This window comes from Hyperoodon ampullatus (assembly GCF_949752795.1).
Source record: "Hyperoodon ampullatus genome assembly, chromosome: 6".
Classification (NCBI taxonomy): Eukaryota; Metazoa; Chordata; class Mammalia; order Artiodactyla; family Ziphiidae; genus Hyperoodon; species Hyperoodon ampullatus.
In genome coordinates this window covers 118,113,237-118,124,838 of record NC_136919.1, presented here as the reverse complement: position 1 = coordinate 118,124,838, position 11,602 = coordinate 118,113,237, and the positions used below count along the sequence as shown (strand labels likewise).

Below are 11,602 nucleotides of genomic sequence, written 5' to 3'. Positions count from 1 at the left end.
ACCTTTAGAAGAATCAATTCCATTTAATAAACCTTTGTAAAATGCCACAGAAGCCAAGGGATGCAGGGTTAAGCTATGTTCTTAAGAACTGACCCTCTCCAGGCTGAGTCTCCTTAGATTACCTGGAAGTTACATAGAGGCAGTTCTATAAAGATGAAACTTTGAAAAAGCCAGCCTCTTTCCTATTTTTAGATTTGGGCCTGTTTTCCACTTTTTTTGCTTTCACAAAAAAGTTTAACCCTGACCTTTCTCCATTTAAAACAAACCAAAATCCATTTAAAGAATTAAAAGGCAGGGAACAGCTCCTGTGGATGTGCCTCTTGACGTCCATAGACGTCACCCAAACCCAGACACATGCACGGCAGACTGCCTGCTCAGGACGGACCAATGGGGAAGCCAAGCGCCTCTCTGGGAGAAAGTGCCACCCACGGTGTTTTGCAATTGTCAAGAGTGTGCAAAGTACAGACGATTAAAAATGTGAAATAAATGGATGTCTGTAATGGCCCTTCATAGATGGTAGATGCCCAAATGAGAAAGGCTGGTTTCAAGCTTGAAACACAAGCCTACAATCTCGCTTCTTCTCTCCCCATCACAGTTATTTCAAACCAGAATGATGTCCGTGAAAAGAAAAGCTCATTTTCTTGACCTGTGCTGGAAGGCATATGTAGTTATAGGTCAGAGATCAACGTGACAGTTTTCACATGTCCCATCCTGGCGTTTTGTCTGTACAGGATATAAATAACCTGCGGATAGAAACTGGATATAAATAACCTGCTGATAGAAACTAAGTGCCCTCCTCAGATGATATAGCCAGTTTTTAGTTCATGAACCGTGCAGTTCAAATGAGATGATCAGTTTGCTTTTGTCACTGTGCCTGAGTCATGGTTAGGTCACTTGCAGGCCTCATGCAGAATTTAGAAATTGGATACAGGACTTAAGCCTCGAAAACGGAAGTGACGTCTTGAGAACATGCAGGAGGGCGCGGTGCGGGGGCTCTGAGTGCCAGGCTCCGTGGGCTTGGTCAGCAGACGTCCGGCCCGGCCCTGAGCGCGGCTTCCAGTCTCTGTGGCTCCAGCGGGAGGGCGAGGCTACTTGTCAGGGGGTCAGGGAGGTCCATGTGCTTTGCTCAGCCTCTGTGCTGAGTGTTCAACACATCCTGAATCTCTGTTTTCTGCCAGGGAGGACAGGTATCAAGGTGTGCTGGTGTGGCGGTTATTTTAGATTTTTTACCATGTACGGACCTTGCAATCTGTAGCCAATCTTTCTGTAATAATTCCTGGTGCCAACCCCTGTGAAGAAGCAGAAAAACAAAAGTCAGAAGAGTCTCTTACTAAGCATTACTTTAGCAGCCCTCAAAAGCCAGCACACGCGCCCCTCGTAGCCGTCCTCCTTTTCCCACTCTTATTCACAGACCAAAGTCCTTTCCAGATCGAATCTCATTTGATTAAGTTTGGAACTTTAAAAACATTCTGAATTCAAGTTGCATTAAAACACAGGAACTGTATTTCAGAGCCTGTGGGTTTACAATCCTGTGGGTACCGTGCAGCACGGCTTCAGGTGTAATAGGTGAATGGGAAGCGGTGGATCTAACGTGTGAGATGTCCACACTCCAAGTGAAGCCAGACAGTGTTACGGTTTCCTGGAAGGTTGAACGAGAGGTCAGGTATGGGAAGTGGAGTCTCCACAGCCGCCGGCAGCCAGGGCGCCCTGACCAAGCCAAGTGTCAGTGCCACTCACTCATCCAGAGCAACGATTTTCACCAAACACCATCAGTGACATTAAATTAGTGCTACTTAATTTGCATTTCATTCACTTTATATATATATTTTTGGGGGGGTATTAGTTGGTATACTTATCTTGATATACGAACAGTGTAAGTACCAGGAGTTTATGTCAGCTTTATATTTGCATCCATTTGAGGAACACTAGCCGATTTAAGTCAATACTAAAGGTCCGTGAAGTTTTTTTCTTTAAAAGGAATCATTATCCTAAATGGTGCCGCTATAATGAAACACGATCACATTTAAGAAGCTGAGCTCCTAGGAGGATAAAGCATGGCTTATGTGGTGTTATCTATACGAGTGGCTAAGAGACGGGCTTTTGATCATTCAAAAGATACGGATTTAAGGTCTAGACCTGTCATTTTAAGGGCTGTAGCTTTGGCCAATTACTTAATTACATTTTATCATCTATAATAACGTACCTATGTTTTAAGGATATTAAGTATTAAATGAGATAGTCCTTGATATGTGCTTAGTCCGGAGTCTGGAAAAAGCCAATTCCTCCAGAACATTGGCTGCTGTTGTTATTATTTTAGAGCTTTTCATGGTCTGATATCTGATTATATTTCTAGCTTCACTGCTTGCTACTATTCTCCCCTGAAACACTATGCTTCAGCCCCAGTGAAGATTTAACTTTTCTAACAGCTCCTGGTGTGTCGGGCTCCACCTAGCTTCCAGGCTGGGCTCATGCCGTGCCCTCTAGCAAACTGGTCGAACCCCAGGAGGGGGTCCTGGGAACCTCTGATCTGGAGCTGTCAGTCAGAAGCACAGTGACAACCTAGACTTGCAATTGGCATCTGAGGTGGGGTCAGTCCAGCGGGACCGACCTGTAACCTGTGGAGTCTGGTGCCACCTCCAGGGAGACAGTGTCAGAACCGAGGCAATGGTAGGCCACCCGGCTGGTGGTGCGGAGCTGAGTGACGTGTGGAAACCCCACACCTCCGGCGCGGTAGTGCTGTGGTTTCCATGTGTGTCACGTAAAGGAATACGCTGGCGTTTCTCTTTACCGTGCTCCTCCCCACGGCGCACTGCGATTGCCGGTCGGCCTCCCCACGTGGTGGAAGCTCTATGTATCTTGTTCGTCAGTTTGTATTCCTAGCGATCAGTATGTGCATGAAATCAGATCACTGCTAGCCCCCTCCAGTCTCGCCTAATTCTGCAGCCCAAACATCTACTATTTAGGAATAGGGTTTCCTACTGTGTTTTGTTTCCCACCTCTTTCAAAAAAATTTCAAGTATTAAGAAAATGGAACTGAAACTGATGTGATGAAGGTAACAGAACCGTGTCATGTGATAATAGGTCACTGGAGAATTTCCCTTTTAATCCAAGGGTTACTGATATTCCGTCTTGCACAATTTCAACCTTGTCTTTGTGTTCTAATCATTACTTTTGTTCAACACTGTGGCTTGGGGTAGAGCAGGGGGAAGACAAAAACATGAACAAATAATGGGTCAGGCGGCAGCTCAGACCCACTGGATCCAGGAAGACATCTCACACCCCTCAGAGGGTACAACCACTTTATTGTTTGCACTCTAAAGTTCTATACCTGTAAGTGTGTCCTATGACCTAGCAAGTATACTCCCAGAGTGAAAAGAGAAATGAATGCTTACAGCCAACAAAAGACATGTTACTCATAACAGCCAAAACAGGAAATAACCCAAATATCTATCAATAGCAGAATGGATAAATTGTGTATTTTTGCACAATGGAATGTGATACTGCAACAAAAAAGAAAGAACTAAAGCTACCTGCAATGCCATGGATGAATCTCACAGACCTAATTTTGCATGAAAGAAACCAGATGTAAAAGATTTCATCAATGCAAAGTTCAGACACAGGCAAAACTAATTTTACGGTGATACAAGTCAGAATACTGGTTACATTTGGAAGATGATATGGACTGAAAGAGGGAACAAGGGAGTCTTCTGGAGTGCTGAAAAATGGTATATCTTGATCTGGATTAGACGTTACATGGGAACATACACAGGCAAAACATTATTAAGTGGTATACTAGAAACGTTGTAATTTATTGCATGTACGTCCTAGCTCAATTTAAAAAAACTCAAGAGGGGGCACATCCATTTAATAGATGTTCAATGTGTTCTGAGAGCTCAACTTGTCCAAAAAATTCAGCAAAATAAGGAAAAAGGATGAGAGGCAGGTGGTTAAGAAATCATTACTGGAGTGATCACTCTATCCCATAGATGCCTCTGAAGTCATTCAATGCAGTGCTTTCTATTTCTAGAATCCTGCATGCTAGAAACTATTTTTTCATCCTCTTTCTCTGCACTTTAAAAGTTCACATTCAAACTGAACTATGCTCTGTGACATGACAGCATTTGTCAGAGGCACAGGCACCCTGAGATTAAAACGTGCTTTTCCTCGTCACCTACACGTACAGACTATAGCATAAATCTAAGAATTTTGAGCAGAGAAGTGACATGAGTGACTTACATTGGAAAGAGATCACTCTGACTGCTATTTGGGGAACAGAATGAAAGCTCCAGGAGGGCAGGGATTTTTACCTGCAGAATTGCTAGCACCCGGAGCAATGCCTGCATGTATTAAGTACTCATTGAAATATCTGTTCGATGAGTGAATAAGTGACCAAGGGCAGAAACAGGGAGACCAGTTAAGAAGCTACTGCAATAATCCAGATAAGAGATGGTGGTGGCTCAAAGCAGAGTCATGGTGGTGAAGAGCAGCTGGACCCTGGAAACATTTAAAGGCAGAGTCAGAAGAATCTGTTGATGGATGTAGGGTGGGACACAAAGAGAGGGGCCCAAGATGACTCTAAGGTTTTTGGCCTGAGTACAGGAATGGTTTGGAGAAAGAATGAACTGCCAGTTAGCGAGACTGAAAGATAGTGAGAAGAGGGTGGCGGGGGACATCAGGAGCTCGGCTTTGGCTGTGCTGCAGGTGAAATGGCTATTAGACATTCAAGTGGGGATGTGGAGGAATACGTGATCTTGGAAGCCTTTCTTGCTCTTAGATGGTCTCTTTTCTTGGATGCTCTTTTGGAAAGAAATTTATTTTCTTTATCTTAATTGAAGGATAGTTGATTTATAATAATATTAGTTTCAGGTGTACAACACAGTGATTCAAAATCCTTACAGATTATACTCCATTTAAAGTTATGATAAAATACTGGCTATACTCCTTGCTCTGTACAACATATCCTTGTAGCTTACTTTACACATAGTAGTTTGTGCCTCTTAATCCCCTACCCCTACCTTCCCTCTCCCCACTGGTGACCACTAGTTTGTTCTCCATATCTGTGAGTCTGTTGGAAAGAAATTTCTGACTGGGGCAGTTGTCTTACGAGGGGAGTTGGCTGAGGAGGAAGCAGGTGGGTGGAGGCTGGCGGAGTGGGCAGCTGAAGACAACCTGGGTCCTTTTTGATCCTGTTCAATCAACAACTAACCAAGTCTGAAGCTGCTCTACCAAGGAAGCTGTTAGGAAATAATGTTTTCCGTTTGGTTTAAGCCATTTTGTTTTGGTACTTTTTTGTATTGTACTAATATACATAAGATAAACTTATCATTTTAACCACTGTTAAGTGTACAGTTTACAGGTATTAAGTACCTTCACACTCTTGTGCAACCATCACCACCATCCGTCTCCAGAAGTAAAACTGAAACTCTGTACCTAGTAAACAATAGCTCCCTGTTCCCTCTTCCCCCTGTCCCTGGCGACACCTCCCCGCTCTACTTCCTGTCTCTATGGATTTGGTTACTCTAGGTACCTCATGTAAGGGGAATCATTCCGTATTTGTCTTGTCACCGTGACTGGCTTATATCTTCAAGGTTCATCCATGTTGGGTTTAAACCATGTGAGTTGAGTTCTGTGTTACTTGTAACTGAAAATGTTGTAACTGACACGTGAGCTTGAGGACAGGAAGAGGTTAAACACATGAGGTCAAGTCAGCACTTAAAACCACAAATCAGGGTGGTAATTCTGACCATGCTGCTGTCCTGTTGGCAAGTCCCAAGACAGAGCTCAGATTCCTCAGCCTGATTTTCACATCCCGTCTGGTTTACCTCTAGTTCCTGCCACAACTGACCTCAGTCCTTATAGTCCGGCGTTACCGAACCAGGCATAATCTCACTAATCCACTGGCTTGGCCGCTGCCCTTTCAGTGCTGCAGCCCATGCCCCAGGGCACGCCCATTCATCCTGGAACCTCACTCGGACACCACTTTCGCCAGGAGACCGCTGCACACGCCTCCCCTCTCCACAGAGTCTGGCATTCATAACCCCCCTCTCCATGCTGGCGGGATCCTTTAGGGTTCTACTGTCTCAGTAGTCATGCTGTGCTTTATTTTACTTGCATGTCTAACCCCCTGCCTAGAACGTAAGCCTTTTGAAGTCAATGACTTCTATCCTCAGGGCTTAGTACAGTGTCTGCGTATAATCAACAGGCAATAAATGCTTGCGGATTTACTGTACTGTATTCAGTTATCGTTATGTTGTGTATATATAAAGAAATGTGCTCCTGGGGGATGTATTTTTTTAAAAAAGAAAAGAAAGAAGAACTGGCCCTATGTTAGCTGCCAGGTAGTGAGAATGACTCAATGTAAAAGGATGAAGGGTAGGGCTTCTTAATCTAGTTACAGATTTCCTACTTTGTTAGCTTACAAATGTAGAGGTAGCTCTCTGATTTATACTATTACCTCTAACTAATAAAAACTTCCCCTAAAATTTTCAGAAATATTTCTGGATTTTTAAAAAATTGAAGTACAGTTCATTTACAATGTTACCTTAGTTTCAAGTGTATAGCGAAGTGATTCAGTTATGTGTATGTGTATATATATATAACACACACACACACATACAAGACATTGAATATAGTTCCTTGTGCGATATAGTAGGTCCTTGTTGGTTATCTATTTTACATATAATAGTGTATACCTGTTAATCCCAACCTCCTAATTTATCCCTCCTCCCACTTTCCCCTTTGGTAACCATAGGTCTGTTTTCTATGTCTGTGAGTCTATTTCTGTTTTGTAAGTAAGTTCATTTGTATAATTTTTTTAGATTCCACATATAAGTGATATCATATATTTGTCTTTCTCTTGCTTACTTAATATGATAATCTATAGGTCCACTATGTTGCTGCAAATGGCACTATTTCACTGTTTTTTATGGCCGTGTAGTATTCTATTTTGTGTGTCTGTGGGCATTATTTCATTCCTTTTTATGGCTGAGTAATATTCCATTGTACATATGTTCCACATCTTCTTTATCCATTTATCTGTTGATAGACATTTAGGTTGCTTCCATGTCTCGGCTATTGTATCTATAAATAATGCTGCAATGAACACTGGGGTGCATGTATCTTTTCGAATTAGAGTTTTCTCTAGATATATGTCCAGGAGTGGGATTGCAGGATCATATGGTAACTCTATTTTTAGTTTTTTAAGGAACCTCCATACTGTTCTCCATAGTGGCTGCACCAATTTACATTCCCACCAACAGTGTAGAAGGGTTCCCACACCCTCTCCAGCATTGATTATTTGTAGACTTTTAAATTATGGCCATTCTGACTGGTGTGAGGTTGGCTTTTTATACTTCTAATTTTACAAAATAGATGCCATTTCCCATGGGCTTAAAACAGTCCATTACAGAGAATTTCAAATATACAAAAGTAGAGACAATGGTATATTGAACCTCCACAGACCCACTACCCAGCTTCAACGATTATCAATTCATCCATCAGACTTCTAATGCTTCTAGCTCTCTACCCATGTGAAGTCACAAGACAGATTTAACGTTTCCTTTTGGTTCTGCTCAGCTCAGTCACTGGAGACATGTTTAATTCCCCTCTTTCAAATAAAGATGATGGTAATCTTTACCATCATCTTTACCAGTTATACCAGATTGAAGATGTGCAGCTGGTCAAAGAGCTTTACTTCCCCAAACATGCCACAAGCTTCATGTGTCCACCATAAATAGCTGTAGAGGTAGGAGAGAAGCTGTTCCTTACACCTAACACAGGACTCAACACCCCTGCACAACCACAAAGTGCCGTGTTCTGGAGTGCCCTGATTTCCTAGGTGTGCCAGTTAAAGGAACAGCTTTACTGGGGTACAACTCAGCATTCCTCAGTCAGATTCCCACTGAGCAGGCAGGCTCCTCAGGTCCTCTACTTTTGCCCTAATACAGGAGATGGGCCGTGGAAACTACCACCACCTTGAGGAGAGGCGCTCAGGCTTTGCTGTGAGCCTTTTTGAAGGAAAAGGCGTATCTTTCAAGCTCCTCTCCTTGTTTTCAGTAACCTGCTGTAGCACTGAGATGAGAAGTCTACTTCTGGACCTTCAGGGAGGCCTTAAGTCTTTTGACCTCTAGCCAGTCTGGGCTCCAACCTCTTACTTAAAGGACTAAACAAAAATATTCCCCATTTGTATTTCTCTGTGCCTCTTGTTTCTTGAAAGAAAGATTCTTCCTCTGTTTCTACACTCTGCAGAACAGGAAAGATTCTTCCTCCGTTTCTACACTCTGCAGAACAGGCTGGCAAAAGTATTAGCATTCTTAGCCAGCTTAGAAGGGAACACACCATCACCGGCGTGGGTGGAGGCCACACGCGGCAGCCTTCTCCTCCTTGGTTAGCAGGGCTCCTACAGTCCTCGTCACAGTAACTTTCCTCTTGTTAGCCAGCCAAGAAAAAGCAATTACCTTTCACAGCTGACGTCAGCCAAGCTCCTGGACTGACGTGGGCAGCTGTGTCACAGGCTCCTGCCCTTGAGGACAGACACGCAGCGGGGGCTGTACAAGTATCAGTGTTCTCTACCTGACCGCCTGCGTGCGATTCTGCCCATCCCTGGGCTGGGGGTGGTGGTGAGCAGGAGTGATCTCTGTGCAGCAGTCCTCAGGGTGCCCTGAGGGCAGAGCCGACAGTTGTCAGCAGAGCAGTAAGGACGGGGAGCAGGGGGCAGTCCACAGGCTCGCTTTGTTTTATCCTCCAAGTTCCTGAACCCACAACCTGAATCTACCTCTATCACGGGGGGCCTTTTTCCTACTCTTGGAGGCAGGATAAATATTTTTATCTTCACTACTTTACCAGCTATGATGATGATGAAAAGAGAGAAAGTGAAAAAGAATACCTTGGGGCTTCCCTGGTGGGTCAGTGGTTAAGAATCCGCCTGCCAATGCAGGGGACACGGGTTCGAGCCCTGGTCCGGGAAGATCCCACATGCCGTGGAGCAACTAAGACCGTGCACTACAACTACTGAGCCTACGCTCTAGAGCCCGCGAGCCACAACTACTGAGCCCAAGTGCCACAACTGCTGAAGCCCGTGCGCCTAGAGCCTGTGCTCCGCAACACGAGAAGCCACCACAATGAGAAGCCCGTGCACTGCAATGAAGAGTAGCCCCCGCTTGCTGCAACTAGAGAAAGCCCGCGTGCAGCAATGAGGACCCAAAGCAGCCAAAGACAAAACAAAAAACTAAAAAAAAAAAAGTGTGTGTGTGTGGGGGCGGGGGGGAATCACAAAACCTTAAAAAGATGAATCAAAGATGAAAATGGAAAAAACCTAGCTGTTTATTTAAATTCTACTGATTCTATATTAGAAAGTATGCAATCTATTTTAACATAAATTTAGAGGAAGCAGGCAAAAGGAGTAAACTAGTCAATGTGGTACCTGATTTGGCTGCAAAACTCTGCTTCTCCACCTTACTGCAGCCCTTTCTTTCTAAGGGGATAAATCCAACACCAGAGTAAAGTTTGGAAGCTGAAAATAAACACATTTTCCCTTTAAAAGAGAAAATAAGTCAGGAGCAGGAAATGAGCCTCAACTCAACCTAGCTTGTGATTCTGACTAACTCCATCTGAAAACAAAAGAAGCAACAACTTTATAGCTGAGCGATTGTGAAATGCAAAGCTAGAGGAAGACGACTCTTTTCTGAGCCCTTAATACATGCCAGGCAAGCATGCTGGATGCTCAACACACACCAACAAGACTGAGATTACTATCCTGGGAGGCACGAGAGTTTCAGAAAGGGTCATAACTCAAGGTCACATGGCTGGGAAGTAGAAGAACCATAATTCAGGGCCAGCTTGTCTCCACGGCATGCAGAGTGTTCCCAAGGAGCCACGGTGCCTGTGTTGTGGGTGATGCCAGACCCTGCTTCCCCCGCCCTGGCTTTAAACATCTAGTTGGCTCTGATAACAGTACATCCATTTTTTTTATTAAAGCACAGAAAGGACATTTGACTTGTCTCGATCACCTTACCTCCTCTATCTGTGTCTAGTTTCTCAGTGTCCTTTGTTTGATAAATCACTAGATGAAACAGACATGGTGACCTTATTTCCATTTCACTAACAGAGCTCAGTAAGAAACAATAATGACATAAAAGATTCTGATAACATAGGCAGGCAACACAAAACTGTGTTAAAAGATGTGGCTTACAAATGTGAGAACTACTGGGAAGGGGATACTTTTAAATAACAACTTGATAAATGTGGTCACCCTTTTTAAAATGAAGAGAAATACGACGTAGAGTTTGGGGGGAAAAAAGCAACAAAGATGGAACAATGATGGAAACTAGACCCTAGAGGAGGAGCCAAGTCAGGAGTATTTAAGCTTACAGAAAAGGTGACTTCAGGCTTGATTACGGCAGACTAAATGACCAGGATCAACTTTCCAGCTGAAGACAATTTAAAAATTTAGACAGAATTAAAAATGCTTCCACTAGAAAAATATCAAAGACCTAACAGTTATTATCAGGCAGAGACTAAGGAGAAAACGTGAGCTTTGAGAAGGAAGTAGAGCCTTTTCTGCCTCAGTGGTGATGCCAACCCAGGAAGGTCGGCCAGATCTGCAAAGGCCGGCCAGAGACAAGTAGGATGGGAGGAGTCATGTGGCCACCAGAGGCAGAGAACCAGCTGCCTACACCCTGAATCTCACTCCCCTTCATGAAGGGCTATGCTACAAGGGAGGTGGGGGAGCAACCATCATCTAGGTCTTGAAGTATTCCTGAAAGCAAATTCTCTCATAAAATGCTCAGCAAGTAATAAAAACGAGGCACACTTAGAGATGACAACATGATAAGAAATAAGAGACTTCAAATCTGGAGTCCCTGCCATTATTTGACATAGACTGTAGAAAAGCTATGCTTACTACATACATGGAGATGGATACTGAATTTAAGAATGTTTAGAAGCAACAGGAAACTATAAAACATGATATAACAGAGTTGAAAAAGATGCCAGAAATCAGAGAACTGAAAGATAAAATAAGAACTTAGGCATCAATGGATGAGTTTAATGGTAGATTAGACTTAATCAGTAAAGTGTAAGTTAAGTCAGAAGGAACTATCAACAACGAAGCATGGAGAAACAAAATAACGGGTGGGGGAAAGAGGGTATGAGACACAATGGATACAATGAATAGGTCTAACATATGTTTAACTGGAGTCCCAGGATGAGGGGGAAGAGAATGGGATAAAATCAATATATGAGTCAGACTGAAAATTACATGGAAAAAAAAAATCAACCACCAATTAAAGAAACCCAAGGAAACCTAAGCAAGCTCAAGCAGAGGAAATGCATATCTAGAAACAATCATAGTAAAACTAGAGAAAACAAAGACAATCTAAAAGTGAAAACTTACTTTAAGAATAAGCAAAATAAGATATTTCATACAATCAAAATTAGAATAATTTGCTACTAGCAGATTATTACTAAAATAAATTCTTTAGGTACAAAGAAAACAATACTTGCAAATTACCCAAATAAATACTCATCAGTAGTAAAACAGATAAACTGTGCTATATCCACATCATGGAATCCTATGTATGAATGAAAATGAATAAACTACCCT

General features: G+C 43.0%; 1 protein-coding gene across 1 annotated transcript in view; it reads right to left on the bottom strand.

The window, feature by feature from the left end:
- Nucleotides 1–7,651: 7,651 nt before the first annotated feature.
- The window catches only part of ELP3 (elongator acetyltransferase complex subunit 3), a gene marked incomplete at both ends in the record, with an annotated part of 99,892 nt that continues 95,941 nt past the window's right edge, over nt 7,652–11,602 (bottom strand). The window contains 3 exons of the mRNA XM_079706759.1: nt 7,652–7,736; nt 8,572–8,659; nt 9,422–9,472. Coding sequence (XP_079562885.1) covers nt 7,652–7,736; nt 8,572–8,659; nt 9,422–9,472 — 224 coding nt within the window. The remainder of the gene's footprint in view (nt 7,737–8,571; nt 8,660–9,421; nt 9,473–11,602) is intronic.